Raw genomic sequence first — 15,873 nt, forward strand, 5'->3', positions numbered from 1 at the left:
GTCTCATAGCAAAGGGTCTGAATACTTATGTAAATAAGGTATTTCTGTTTCTTATTTGTAAAACCTAAAAAACTGTTTTTGCTTTGTCATTATGGGGTATTGTGTGCAGATTGATGGGGGAAAAAATATTTAATCCATTTTAGAAAAAGGCTGTAACGTAACACATTGTGAAAAAAGTGAAGGGGTCTGAATACTTTCTGAATGCACTGTATATGCATATATTTTGTCCTTATGTTGTGAATTGTGCACTCAGTGCTGCTCTCCTCTCCACTCTCCAGCCCACTATAGCAGACATGCTGAGTATAGGTTGGTGGGCCTCCACTGCTGCCTGGTGAGTAAATGGGCTGGTTACTGTAACTACTGTTTAGATATGGTCTGCTGTTTAGACCAACAGTAATGTGTTTGTTTGTCTCTCTAGGTCGATAATACAGCAGCTCTTCTACGGTCTCATATTCCCCAGCTTCCTAGAGGCAGGTGAGTGTTAGGGTGCAGTATATTGAATGTAATTATGTGATTATACAACAGTCAATTTATAAAGGTACAATATGTTTGTTGTCGCTAAAATGGGCTGTTAATATAGTGTAAATATCCTTGGGCTTTGGAGTAGTTATGTGGAGGAGTTGTAAGCACAGACCTGTTTTGTTTGCTTGTTTGTTGATTTGTGTTTTTGGTTGCGTATGGTGACAGTAGTGGATTATCTCTCTCTCTATCTCTTTCTCTGTATCTCTCTCTCTCTAGCGGACTCAGATGATGACATGTCAGCTAACATGTTTAAGGAGAGTTGTATCACAGAGCAGACTCAGTACTTCTTCGACAACGAAGAGAGATCCTACTCGGGAGTCCTTGACTGTGGAAACTGCTCCAGGTGTGTGTGTGTGTGTGTGTGTGTGTGTGTGTGTGTGTGTGTGTGTGTGTGTGTGTGTGTGTGTGTGTGTGTGTGTGTGTGTGTGTGTGTGTGTGTGTGTGTGTGTGTGTGTGACATATAAGGGAGATTCTCCTTCCTGGATAATTGTAGATCCAGAATGGGGTCAGTTTCCTGCCTTCCTCTGTGTTTTCCAGCTCTGTCCAGGCAGCTGCTGTTGGCTGGGCTCTGATCAGACACATTACATTGATCTGTCAGAAGCTGGACGCAGGGGGAAACAATGTTTGCTGAGAGCCCTCTCCCAACCTTTTCCCCTGTTTTTGTGCTGCAACTCACATGTGGTGTGAGGGCTGAATGTGGTAGAACTGCAGTGGGTATATGAGCCCCATGCGACTGACGTTTTTCTCCTCAATATTAATGACTAAAGACATGTAAACTTTAACGAGCGCCATAAAGAAAGAGCTATTCCACAGACGAGAGGACGCAGTTGCTCCACTGCCCTGTAGTATGTGTGTGATTTATTAATTGCTGTTTGTTCATCTGAACCACATATACACCACATGACCAAAAGTATGTAGACACCTGCTCGTCAAACATCTCATTCCAAAATCATAGGCATTATTATGGAGTTGGTCCCCCCTTTGCTGCTATAACCGCCTCCACTCTTCTGGGAAGGCTTTCCACTAGATGCTGGAACATTGTTGCGGGGACTTGCTTCCATTCAGCCACAAGAGCATTAGTGAGGTCGGGCACTTATGTTGGAGCAATTAGTCCTAGCTCGCAGTCGGCTTTCCAATTCATATGTGTAGGCCAGTCAAGTTCTTCCACACCGATCTCTACAAACCATTTCTCTATGGACCTCGCTTTGTGCACGGGGGCATTGTCATGCTGAAACAGGAAAGGGCCTTCCCCAAACTGTTGCCACAAAGGGGCTCTGTGCAGGTCCGCAACCCACCTTGGGTCGCGACCCATACTTTAAGAAAGACTGGCCTAGAATCTCAGTGTATGCTGTAGCATAAAGATTTCCCTTCACTGAGACTAAGGGGCCTATCCTGAACCATGAAAAACAGACCCAGACCATTATTCCTTAGGCAGGTAGCGTTCTCCTGCAACCGCCAACCCCAGATTCGTCCATCGGACTGCCAGATGGTGAAAAGTGATTCATCACTCCAGAGAACACTTTTCCACTTTTCCAGTCCAATGGCGGTGATCTTTACACAACTCCAGCCGACGCTTGGCATTGCGCATGGTGATCTTAGACTTGTGTGTGCCTGCTCGGCCATGGAAACCCATTTCATGAAGCTCCTGACGAACAGTTATTGTGCTGACGTTGCTTCCAGAGGCAGTTTGGAACTCGGTAGTGAGTGTTGCATCCGAAGACATCCTATGGCGGTGCCACGTTAAAAGTCACTGAGCTCTTCAGTAAGGCCATTCTACTGCCAATGTTTGTCTATGGAGATTGCATGGCTATGTGCTCAATTTTATACACCTGTCAGCAATGGGTGTGGCTGAAATAGCCAATTCCACTCATTTGATGGGGTGTCCACATACTTTTGTATATATAGTGTATATCACCACGGTAGCCCATATGTGTGATGTCGCAGGAGGCGGAAGGAACGAGCAGCGTTTATGGTTTACTATTATCTGAGGCAGATAAAGAGCATGTTGTGTGTATGCTTTGTTAGTCTGTTGGGAGTGTTTCCATTTGTTTTGGGGTTGAATCTAGTGGAGCCTCTTCCTTCTGTCTTGGAATAATGGTGAATTCCATTGAAAGAATAAAATAACATTCCAATGGAAGGGAAGTGTTCTCTCTCCTCTCTCCCCTCCCTCACCTCTCATCTCCTCTCTTCCTCTCCTCTCTCCCCTCCCTCACCTCTCATCTCCTCTCCTCCTCTCCTCTCCTCTCCCCCTCTCTCACCTCTCCTCTCACCCTTTCACGATGTATAATGCTAAGTAGCTTACTGTGTGTGTGTGTGTGTGTGTGTGTGTGTGTGTGTGTGTGTGTGTGTGTGTGTGTGTGTGTGTGTGTGTGTGTGTGTGTGTGTGTGTGTGTGTGTGTGTGTTTCAGGATGTATCGAGCTGAGAAGCTGCCCCACACTAACCTGGTGTTTCTGATCACTGATGCCAAGGCCACCTGTCTGTCTTGTGACCCCAGACCACTAAGACAAGCTGAGCAACCCTGTATCCTTTGACACATACACACATACACACACACACATACAAACCTCTACATTAGACAAACGGTAACAGAAGTTCAGCAGCACTGTATCTATCTACATGTTGCTACAATTATCAACATAATACCAAGCCTGTTTATTGAAACCACATGGCTGTAGATACGAAGTACCCTCACATATAACTACATCATCCATCAGCAGGACACATGGTAGTACAGTTGTATTCATTTAGTTAGTATTACTGCTGGAGTGAAAAACTCTCATGTTTAGGCAAGTCTAAATTCATATGGAGCTATGTATCTGAATGGAACATCTGGAGCCCACGTTGGGATCACTTTGAATCACTATGTGTGTGTGTGTGTGTGTGTGTGTGTGTGTGTGTGTGTGTGTGTGTGTGTGTGTGTGTGTGTGTGTGTGTGTGTGTGTGTGTGTGTGTGTGTGTGTGTGTGTGTGTGTGTGTGTGTGTATACGAGACCTATGTGTCTGGGGATTTAGCTTCCTGCTGGTGTAACAGTAAAAGTGTCATCATCAGAGTTCAGAGAGGGGTCAAACCAGAGGCCTGTAGTTTATTACAACTCAATATGCTGATAATGAGGACTAAACACACACACACACTCACACATACAGCGAGATAAGCTATAAAATGTACACACTCCCTGTATTGCACACTATTTATCAGCAAGAGAGTCTGTCCAATCACAGTGTCATGTTCAATCATGATGAATGGAGTTGTTAAAGGGTAATACTCTGCCACAGGCAGGGTGATATGTCTGAGTTTGTAAGGGAGAGTGTTAAAGGGTAATACTCTGCCGCAGACAGGGTGATATGTCTGAGTTTGTAAGGGAGAGTGTTAAAGGGTAATACTCTGCCGCAGACAGGGTGATATGTCTGAGTTTGTAAGGGAGAGTGTTAAAGGGTAATACTCTGCCGCAGACAGGGTGATATGTCTGAGTTTGTAAGGGAGAGTGTTAAAGGGTAATACTCTGCCGCAGACAGGGTGATATGTCTGAGTTTGTAAGGGAGAGTGTTAAAGGGTAATACTCTGCCGCAGACAGGGTGATATGTCTGAGTTTGTAAGGGAGAGTGTTAAAGGGTAATACTCTGCCGCAGACAGGGTGATATGTCTGAGTTTGTAAGGGAGAGTGTTAAAGGGTAATACTCTGCCGCAGACAGGGTGATATGTCTGAGTTTGTAAGGGAGAGTGTTAAAGGGTAATACTCTGCCGCAGACAGGGTGATATGTCTGAGTTTGTAAGGGAGAGTGTTAAAGGGTAATACTCTGCCGCAGACAGGGTGATATGTCTGAGTTTGTAAGGGAGAGTGTTAAAGGGTAATACTCTGCCGCAGACAGGGTGATATGTCTGAGTTTGTAAGGGAGAGTGTTAAAGGGTAATACTCTGCCGCAGACAGGGTGATATGTCTGAGTTTGTAAGGGAGAGTGTTAAAGGGTAATACTCTGCCGCAGACAGGGTGATATGTCTGAGTTTGTAAGGGAGAGTGTTAAAGGGTAATACTCTGCCGCAGACAGGGTGATATGTCTGAGTTTGTAAGGGAGAGTGTTAAAGGGTAATACTCTGCCGCAGACAGGGTGATATGTCTGAGTTTGTAAGGGAGAGTGTTAAAGGGTAATACTCTGCCGCAGACAGGGTGATATGTCTGAGTTTGTAAGGGAGAGTGTTAAAGGGTAATACTCTGCCGCAGACAGGGTGATATGTCTGAGTTTGTAAGGGAGAGTGTTAAAGGGTAATACTCTGCCGCAGACAGGGTGATATGTCTGAGTTTGTAAGGGAGAGTGTTAAAGGTGTGAGATGTTAGAGATCTACAGTATGTTTGACCAAGACGTGTCAGTATTTAAGATCAGAGTGGGAGTATTGTACTAATAGGAGGTGTGAGTGTGTTAGTATTTCCTTAGTGTGTGTGTGTGCAGCCCAGGGTCCAGACCCCTGTGAGCTGGCTCAGAACCCCAGATACAGGAAAGGACCTGACGTGTGTTTCGACAACAACATAGACGTAAGTTCTCTTTCTCTATCTCTTGGTTTGAATGTTCTTCATTGCCTGATTGCATTAATGTGTTTATCTGGTTTACATTTTGCTCTCAGGGATCTTTTTTGTTCCATCAAATGAACTGGTTGCTTGCATGACAGGTCTTCTCATGTTCATTCTCTCATCTTTCTGACATATTTCATTAAGTTATATCATCCTGCATTATTCCACCCTTTATACTGACTTTCGTTACTGGCACTACAGTAACTGTCATTTAGTGTTTTTGCATGAAATCTTCATTCTCATCTTTTACATTTTTTTCTTTCTCCTTGTCTCTTTTTCTATTTCCAATTTCCATCCTGCATTTTGCATCTCCATTGGCTCTTGTTTGAAATGGTAGGACGAGCCCCTGTGTCCAATCAGCGGTGTCTCTGGTCTGAGTCCCGTCCCCCTCCTCCTGTTGCTGCAGGTGTTGATGCTGGGTCCAGGGTCAGTGTCCTTCAATACAAACTGAACTGAGACATGTCACTCCACCACTGTTGATAGTCAGGCCTTACACACATCAACTATTAACTGACCTGAAACCTTCCAATAATCAGACCTTACACATAGCCACTACTAGCTATGTGGTATCAATTACTACGTGGCTTCTAATACGTCCATCAAATGCATAAACACACTTGGATAATCCCAGAGCAAAAGAAAGGCATCTACCACTTGATCATGTAATTCTACACCAGGTGAAGTCATGTTGTCATGTTGATGTGGATGGAATGTGATTGATCGTGAGAAGGCTGTTACTATGAATGTGACATCATCTCCTACTCTGAAAAATATTGACATCACTCATGTAAATATTTAACATACCCCACAGTATTTCCCTTGCCTATTCTGACACACAGTCTTCATACTGCCCATAATAGACCTGTCACACACACACACAGGCCGGTAGCGATGTTTAGGCTGGCCTGGGAATGGAGGGTACAGGTATTATACAGTGGATGTAGATCCTCTTTGGAGACTGAATGTAGGACAAAGCCCTCTTCCCCAGCTGAACGATGGAAGTTCCTCTGCAGTCTATATTCCCTCTAGAGTAAACTGAGGAAGCAACAGATGGGTTTCCTACCTTTGACGATGTGCTGTACTGTACGACACACACACACACACACAAACACACAAACATACACACACACCAAGGCCAAGAGCATGCACAGATATTTACTTTACTCTACTGACTTTATTGTTGCAGTGTCATGTACATGTTTAAAGTGGCGTTTAAGTAACAAAATAAATTGACAATCAACTTTCATAACAGTTGCATACCAATAAAAAGAGACTAGCCTGCTGGCCTTACTAGGTCGATAGGAACAGTAGCCCAAGCTATTTAGGAGGGATATCACACCTGGCACAAATGATTGTCTAGTTGTGTTCTTCCTGCTGAGGGGTGCCCTATACCGGCGCCCAGAGGGGACTAGTTCAAAGTCAGGGTACAGGGGGTGACTTGGGTCTAAAATGATTTTGTGAGCCTTGCGCAGGACCCTGACCTTAAAGATCTCATCCAGGCCTGTCTGTTTATGAAGTCTATGCACATATCTTTGGTCTTATTGGTTTTGAGGACCAAGTGTGATTTGTCACAGCACTCTACAAAATAATTTAGGACCGGGCCATGGTGTTCCTCGTCATCATGCAACAGGCTGATCAAGGCAGTGTCATCAGCGAACTTAACGAGGTGTCTGTCAGAATGGGAACTAGTACAGCTATTAGTGTACAAGATGTACAGGAGTGGGGACAAAACACATCCCTGAGGAGAGCCTGTGTTGGTGTTGCGTATGTACGATCACGTGGGGACATATGTTTGACAGATATCCTGAACACTGGCATCAAACAGGAGGAGGACACACACACACACCGACATTTCAATAATGTTGCACTCTCCTGAACACAGCCTTGTAATATGTGTTTAATCTGTTATTTGCCACATAATCTGGTTTGAATTATCTCATTAGCTGCCTGTCTGATTAACGTTTGTTGTGTCCAACAGGAGGATGATTCTGACTGTGGGGGCGGGACCTCTCTAAGCCCCACCCTCTGGCCCATGTTGGGGCTCCAACTACTGCTGCTGTGGCTCCTCACTGGCTTCCGACATTCATGACCCCTACACACACACACAAATGCACACACACACACACTCACATCTCACTTAGACAGTGTTTTACATTGGACTGTTTTCTGACGCTCCATCCTCTGAACGTAATCACTGATGTGTTAACTCACTGCCAGTATGGAAGAGGAGTCACTCTCCTGTTCTCCAATCGTTCTCCAATGCCAAAGGGTGCTCTCTCTCATCGCTCACTTCTCTTCTCCACCATGTTTCAATTGCCTGAGATATTCTATTCTATTCTATGGTGCAACAGTAAGAGCTAACCAAACCCTTTAATTCTGTAGTATCTATGTATTGGTTTGAGTCTGAGGGAGGTTGAGTGGCTGTCCTTTCATGCCAACATATTATTTTTCACTGACAGCAAATGATTTGTGTATGCCTAGTTGTTTGTATTATTGTTGCTTATGATATTTATTATATGTAGAAAAAGATCATTATGAAGACAACGAACGCTGTAACTGAAATGGACAGCAAAGTTCTCAATAATCCAACTGTTCCAGGTCAACCAGCAGTGAGTAAATAGATGCAGTAGACTAGAGTAGGGTTCACTCAACAGAGAGCTGAAGAACACTAACTATGACACCAAATAAAGCTCCTTAGAGTAACGGGGATAGTTGGCCCATGAAAGAGACTCTGATAACATGTAGGGTCAAATCATACTTTAATATCGTTATGGCCATGGTACCAATCTATGACCTGAGCCAAATACTTTCTAAATACTTTTGGTGTGCTTCATTTAGCTTCACTTGCTGAGTGAGCATGGTTGTACTTTTGGGGCTATTCCATTGGTTCCATTGCACCGGGAAAGCGAAATCTAGTGCAACTCAAGTGATACATTATCTATTTATCCAGGACTTTATAGATACATATACAGTATAGCTTCATTTGATGCATCAGATTCCTAGTGCCTATGTAGCGTCAACATCCCATTCATATATCCAGAGTTAATCTTTGATGGGGAGTCATTGGAATGATGTCCCAATGTGTCCCAGTTGCACGCCGTACAGTATGCTATGTGTAGTAGTAGAGCAGGAGCAGTAGCTCAGAGATATGTTTCTTATGTTACATAACTATCTGGTATCTATCTAACCTGGGGGTCAGTCTCATTCACCTTCAGACTGCCAGACAGACTTGAACCCACCTCTGTAGAACAATGTGCTCCTGAAGTTAGTTTACTCTGGATCCCCAGACTCAGGATTTCAGCAAAGTGAAAGACAGAAAAGCTTTCCAAAAGACTACAGGAGTTTGTATCACATGCCCTGGTGAGCAGACAACTGGAGAATGATATCAGCATATACAGTATAAAGACTGTTTCTTTTCCGTCTTCTTCTACTGCTTGTTTCTTCTTTGTGTTGCTCTCTAAGTGCTGTCAACGAGACGCTGAAAGCTCGGTGTCAGAATGCTGCAATGTGACGGAATGAGTCTGTTCGATGTTGGACGCTCCTCAAACCATGGATTAGTCACTGTTTGGCCATGATGGAGAGGACCAAGGTACAGGCACTGTTACCACAGACCTGAACCACAGACAGTTTCATGTCTTACCCCACTCTTATCCCAACCTTACCAATAGTTAAGTTCACTGTAAACTACACATTACAAAAAAGCAGCACTGTAACCCTACCCCAAAATGAAGAACTAACAGCTCATGTTATGTCGTTTTTACATCAGGGCCTATCGCTGCCAGTGTTGTCCTTTCTGCCATGGCCATCGTGTGACTAACTGGTTTGGCGTTCAGGATCATGCCTGTTTATCGGAGTCGCGTGTTGACGTGTGTATAACACCAAGGACATTATGTAGCCCTGGTACAGGCATGTCCCTGGGGTAATCCTTGATTGTGCTTTAATACATGACTTACTCTTTTGTGGAACTTGACTAGCCTGATTAAATTTTGTATACATTTGTACAATAATGATATTTACTGTAAAAAAAAAAAAAGAAACTGAAAAAAGGAGATATAATGTTTATATAACATGGTGGTGATTCTTGTGCAAATATGATGTATTCACAATAAACGTATAGTATTGTTATGGTCTATTGATTAGCTGTTCGTTCAACAGGAGAGTATTTTATGGACATGCAACTTGGCACAGCAGATGGACATAAAATAACCGCTTACTGTTTGAGGTCCCCTGTTCCCACAAGTAATACTTCAATAATGATTTAATAATAGTTCATGCTGGAGAGATCAAACAGCGGGTCACAGATCAGGACAAACATGGTATTATCTTTCAGCTGTGCAGAGCAAGGTCAGGATACTGCTAAAGATGAGGTGAGGGGAGAGGACAACTCTTCCTATCTCTGCGAGAACAACAGAGAGTAGCTCACAGCCATTCCACTGTGTTAGGAGCCTTGATACAGAGTCAACTGTACTGTCGCTGACAGGTTAGTAAATAACTCATGCAGTTACATGGATGTACTGTACAGCACTGGTTTGTAATGTGCTTAATGATGAATGTCCCTGTATGCAATTCTAATCACTTATCTCTGCCACCTATCAGTGTTTGGTTTAATATCATAAGGTACTGAAAGACATGCAATGGCCATGGCTGTCTAATAGACATACAACAACAAAACTATGATAAGATGTTCTTATGCTCTCTAGCACACTGATAACAATAGGTTTTTCAAAATGCAATAATGCTCCTCGGGTTCTCTGATAGACTAATAGGGTATTATGCAACTATGACAAACCATTAGTTACAGTGAGTCTGTGGCAGAGATTTTCACTGTTATTCTTCAAGGCTTGGGATTCATTATGCCAACTTTCATTTCTATTTGTTTTCTCATAATGATAATGTGACTGTATCACTACTGGACTCCCTAACTGATGATACATCATGGTAAAGTCATAGTACAGGGGTTCTCACTGTTCTCAATGTACCATGGGACATTATTCAACCACACGCTCTAAAGGCCTGCAAACTGTGATAACACCCTTTACATAATGGGATATTTGTGGATGCAAATGTTGTATCTAAGATGCTTTTGGAGAAATATAGTGCATACGCCTTCTTTCTTTAATCAGAATGATTGTTCTAATACCTCAGTGTAATGTGATGGCAGTGCTGCTTTCTTTGCCCCACGAACACACACATACCCACACAGCATTATCGTGTACAGGTGTCCATGCAGATGAAAGACAGAGAGATGTGTACTGACATATAATGTCCCCTGTACCAGACTGTATCCCTGGATGGACCCACAAGTCCCCTCTCTCTGTGATGTCTTGACAGGGGGAGAAACCGACTTGTCCTATTTTTTGCTCTGGTCAAGCATCACGGCTCTGACAGGTCAGAGTGACTTTAGGTTTATGTTGTTGTTGTTTATCCAAAGTTATATTTGGATGAATTCAACTACTGTTCATGTGTTGAGCGTTGTGTTTGTTATACTGGGAAAGGAAAGCTCAAAAGGATCACTTTGGGCTGTACTGGCAGGTCTTGGTGTGTGTGTGAAGGGATGGTTAGCCTGGGGGGTCTGTGTGTAATGTGACTCCTTGTCTGTAGTGATGGGGCTCATAGCCTTTACCATGGCTGCTATCTTCTTACATGCCAGTGCTCAGAGTTAACAGAGACTGAGGAAGAGAGAGTGAGCGATGGAGGGGGGGGGGGGGGGGGGGCGATGAAGGTATAACCTCAACTTCAGAAATGGTCACAGGAAAAAAGCCTTTTTTTTGACTGAAATAACATTACCTTACACATAAAGAGTCAGCACACTGCTATGTGTTTCTGAGTTGTGCTATATTGAACGTGGGAACTATGATATTCAGCTAAGAGACAGACAAGCACTGTCTCTGATCAGATCACTGTGCGTTGATATAGACATTTGATCCTCATTAGTAAACTGGCCACAACCACCCTGAGGCCATAAGAAATACCATGAACCTAACCTTAACCATACGGCCATTAGACCTAGCCTGAATAAACATCTCTAATCAAGTGGCCCTAATTTAGTTGACCTCTGACCTTTATTTTAATTGGTTGTAGATTAGTTGCTCCAGTCAGAGCAGAGGGGAGGGTTTGTTCCCATAAGCTGGGTCATCATTTTTCAAAAGCTATTTTCTTGTTGTCTGTTTGTTTTAGTAAATTACAAATCTACATTTAAGTAAAACATGTCTAAATATGACTTTTCAGAATTGCCTGCTCATGAGCGTTCTCACTTACTGAGAAAACGTAATATTATAGTGCTTCCCTCATGCCCCTTTTCATGACAACACTAGCAGCCACGTAAGTGAAAGCTAGCTAACTACCATCCAGAACATTAAGCTAGCCAAGACCAACGAGTGAGTGGAGTAACAAACTGACTATACAGCCACGTGTAGTGAGTGGAGTAACAAACTGACTATACAGCCACGTGTAGTGAGTGGAGTAACAAACTGACTATACAGCCACGTGTAGTGAGTGGAGTAACAAACTGACTATACAGCCACGTGTAGTGAGTGGAGTAACAAACTGACTATACAGCCACGTGTAGTGAGTGGAGTAACAAACTGACTATACAGCCACGTGTAGTGAGTGGAGTAACAAACTGACTATACAGCCACGTGTAGTGAGTGGAGTAACAAACTGACTATACAGCCACGTGTAGTGAGTGGAGTAACAAACTGACTATACAGCCACGTGTAGTGAGTGGAGTAACAACCTGACTATACAGCCACGTGTAGTGAGTGGAGTAACAACCTGACTATACAGCCACGTGTAGTGAGTGGAGTAACAACCTGACTATACAGCCACGTGTAGTGAGTGGAGTAACAAACGTACTACACTAAACGAGTTGAATATCTTACCTGTGATGAAATGTTTCCACACACAGAGCTACATGTATCCTACGTGGACACCGGGTCCCCCAAACTTGGAACCAAAAAGGGTTCTCCTATGGAGACAGCTGAAGAACCCTTTCAGGTTCTAGATAGTATAACCCAGCATTTTGGAAGTCAATTTGGAATCAGTCAACAATAAATCCTAACATTCCCCAGTATTCCTTTGATTCTCCTGTGGGTGCTGGAATTAAAGTCAACATTCCCAACCTGACCTACAGGACCAGCGGGATGCAGAGTCCCCAGGTGTGTGTTTGTGTTTGGTTTTACTATCCTTGTGGGGACCAGAAGTCATCACAAGGATAGTAAAACAAGGAAAATTCAGACAAGTGGGGACACAAGGAAAAATTATATTTTAAACATACAGTAAGGGTTAGGTTTACAATTACGGTTAGAGTTAGAAGTAGGGTTAGCTGTTAGTGTTAGGGGTTAGGGAAAATAGGATTTTGAATAGGAATCAATTGCTTGGTCCCCACGAGGATAGTAAAACAAATGTGTGTGCGTGCACGTGTGTGTGTTGGATTCAAAGAAGTATTTCAAATGTGTTTGCGCATGCTTGTGTTTCTGTTGTCTGTGGAAAAACAGGGAACTCTCTCCAGGTGAATATTGTCAGCGGAACATGTTCCATTTAGACACTGTAATGAGTAATCTTTTGGTGGTTTAAGGTACATGGCTGCCATCAGAGTTTAGCACTCTGCCTCTGGCTACCGCCCTGTAAAGTCCCCTTAGACACCCCCCTCCCACCAAACACACACACACACACAGGATACTGAACAGAGATTCATTTTGTAGAGGGGGGTGCCAGCATGTGTAGTAGATCATTCCCAGCTGCTGGGTCCCCGCTTCTTCAGAGGGTAATCAATCTCATACGGACACACACACAGGGGCATTGCAGAGGGTTGCACTGCCAAAAGCAGGTGTGTGTGCATGACCCCACCTGAACCCTGTTTGGCATAGCGTGCGTCATGTTAACCATCAACATGCTAATTACAAATATCAGTTCTGACACAAATACACACGAACGTGGTAAAAAAACATCTTGCCCAGAAAAAGTTCTCTCTCCACCCTATCCACAGGGTGAATTAACGATGTCCACCAGACAACAGAAGTTGGTTGTCCCAGATGTATGGATGGTGACGGTACATACTCATTACAACAGGCCATGGTGAAATGAACATGAGGCAGTGTTATAGTGATAACAGTCATCCCAGTCATTAGTCACCAAAGTCCCATTTTGAGGAAACTGCAGGTATAACACCTTTATCAGCTGGCACAACAATAGTGAAACAACTCTATTTCTTTCCTCTTAACGTGGAATGGTCTTGTGTCTTGTATGTAGAACGTGGTCTATTCTCTCTGTGTGTGACATATGTATAGAATGGTAAAGGATGTGTGAGTTAAACCGTTATGGTTAGTGGGATATACAAAAGGACAGGGTATTCTACTCGGGGATTGTTTCACATCAACACCCATAAACACTGGCGACAAAGGACAAACACTGAATAACTGATGAGGTTTGTCTTTGGGTGTGTGTGTCTGTGTGCAGATGCGTCATGCCCATAGGAGGCACAAGGGTACATGCCCACTCAGATATGTCCTGTGTTTACATTTTCAAGATATTCAATGAATTACTTAACTTCTTTTTAAGCCCACGATTGATCATAATTATTTATGAAAGATCTGTCAGCGTTATTTTGCAGAGGTGGCACACTGACTGGATCAGGCACAGAGTACCTCTCCCTATTCTCCCTAGTAAGTGGTTCCTTCCAAGGTGCACCACGAGATATGCTAGTCAGGATGCTAGACACTCTAGTGTCACGAATCCCGTTTCCTGAGTCGTTTTTTTTTGCCTGTGTTCTGTCCTGGAGTGTTTTTTTTCGGCGTCCTGGAACGCACCCTGTCTGGTTGCCGGGCAATGTAGCCAGTTGGGAGTTCTGATTACCCGCACCTGTATCCCATCAGCTATCTGCACACCTGGTCCTGATCATCATCTCTCCTCTTCATAAGCCCGGACCTGACATCCATTCCCTGCCGGATCGTTAGCCATGAACAGTATGTTGTGCCATAGTATCAGCCTCAAGTTGGATAGAATTTGTTTTGTTGTTTTTTACGTATTGCTTGCCTTAAACTTACCTCCGTTTGTTTTGTCTTCAGTTACTCACCCGGATCATTTACCCCATTCCCGCCTGGTCGTCGGAGGATTCTGCTACCCCATTGGATCCACCTATTTACTCCCATCAACTCACCACCGCTGCCCGCTACGCCACCTGGATATATCTACCCATTCACATTCACTTGTAAATAAATACTCACCTTCTTCCTACTCTCCTTGTCCTGGTCTGCTTCTGGGTTCGATTTTGAAAGAACGTGACAGAACGATCCGGCCAAGGATGAACCCAGCGGACCTGGACTCCGTTTGCCATGCCATTACCCAGCAGGGGAAGACATTGGGACAACACAAGATGACGCTACAGGAGATAGCGGGTTCAATCCAGAACTTATCTGCTAGCTTGACACAAATCCAGGATCAGCTCAGTTTGCCGGCGATTCATTCACCACCTGTTTCACCCATCTCACCTGCCGTGTCTGGAGCGGTTTCCTTCCGTGAACCCAAGGTACCGACGCCTGATAAATATGAAGGGGATTTGGGAAGATGCCGTTCGTTTCTTATGCAGTGTGGGTTAGTGTTTGATCTGCAGCCCCATTCTTACGCCACTGACAAGGCTAGGATAGCCTTTGTTATTGAACTGCTGCGTGGAAGAGCTCTGGAATGGGCTTCAGCCGTTTGGGAACGACAGGGGACCTGCATGGCTTCATACCTGGAGTTCACGGGAGAGATGAGAAAGCTTTTTGACCATCCAGTCCGAGGTAAGGACGCAGCTAAACGTTTGTTCACTCTTCGCCAAGGAGCTCGCAGTGTGGCAGACTTTATGATCGAGTTCAGGACATTGGCTGTGGAGAGTGGTTGGAATGAGGAGTCACTACAAGCGGCTTTTTACCAGGGGTTGTCGGAGCAACTCAAGGACGAGCTGATATCCTATCCAGAGCCTAGTGACCTAGACAGCTTGGTCACTTTATCTATTCGGGTAGATAATAGAGTCCGAGAGAGAAGGAGGGAGAAGCAGTGGGGCCCATCCAATCAATCAGCAACTCGGTTACCATTCGGTTCAGGAAGTGAACCAGAACGTATTGATCGTTATTCCCCACACGGGATTAGTGGAGGGGTCTTGCCACCAGATTCTGAACCAATGCAAGTGGGGCGACACGGGCTAACTAAGGAGGAGCGCCAACGTAGACGTAAGACCAACAGCTGTTTCTACTGTGGTAGCTCGGGACATTACATCTCCGCTTGTCCACAGCGCCCGTTAAACTGCCCGGCTCGCTAGTTTTGGGAGGAATTTTAGCGAGCCAGTTTCAATCTCTCAAGGATCCTGTCAGACCCCGTTTTCCTGCGACCCTTATGAATAAGGATCAGAGCTTAGAGATGAACGCTCTTATCGATTCAGGTGCCGATGGCAGCTTTATTGATGCCGACTTGGTGGAACAGCTGGGGCTTTCCAAGGAGCAATTGCCGGAAGCCATTGAAGCAACCACTCTGAACGGCAGTAGTCTGGCACGGATCACTATGAGGACTGAACCGGTTAAGATGTTGGTGTCGGGGAATCATTCAGAGTTTATCTCCTTCTTCATTCTGTCCTCGCCCCATGTTCATCTGGTTCTTGGTTACCCCTGGCTGAAGGAACACAATCCCTCGTTTGATTGGGTGACGGGTAAGGTAACTAGTTGGAGCATTGAGTGTCATGCTAACTGCCTTAGGACTGCCTGTTCTCCTGCTGTTTCCAGTCAGGTCAGTGACTCTGCTCCTCCTGATTTGTCCC

At 44.4% G+C, this 15,873-nt stretch overlaps 1 protein-coding gene across 1 annotated transcript in view; it reads left to right on the forward strand.

The window, feature by feature from the left end:
- The window catches only part of LOC120065854 (voltage-dependent calcium channel subunit alpha-2/delta-1-like), a 117,419-nt gene extending 108,213 nt beyond the window's left edge, over positions 1-9,206 (forward strand). The window contains exons 33-38 of the mRNA XM_039016902.1: positions 279-331; positions 419-474; positions 739-865; positions 2,931-3,043; positions 4,966-5,048; positions 7,063-9,206. Coding sequence (XP_038872830.1) covers positions 279-331; positions 419-474; positions 739-865; positions 2,931-3,043; positions 4,966-5,048; positions 7,063-7,173 — 543 coding nt within the window. The 3' untranslated portion in view covers positions 7,174-9,206. The remainder of the gene's footprint in view (positions 1-278; positions 332-418; positions 475-738; positions 866-2,930; positions 3,044-4,965; positions 5,049-7,062) is intronic.
- The last annotated feature ends 6,667 nt before the right edge of the window (positions 9,207-15,873 follow it).

This window comes from Salvelinus namaycush, chromosome 21 (genome assembly GCF_016432855.1).
Source record: "Salvelinus namaycush isolate Seneca chromosome 21, SaNama_1.0, whole genome shotgun sequence".
NCBI lineage: Eukaryota > Metazoa > Chordata > Actinopteri > Salmoniformes > Salmonidae > Salvelinus > Salvelinus namaycush.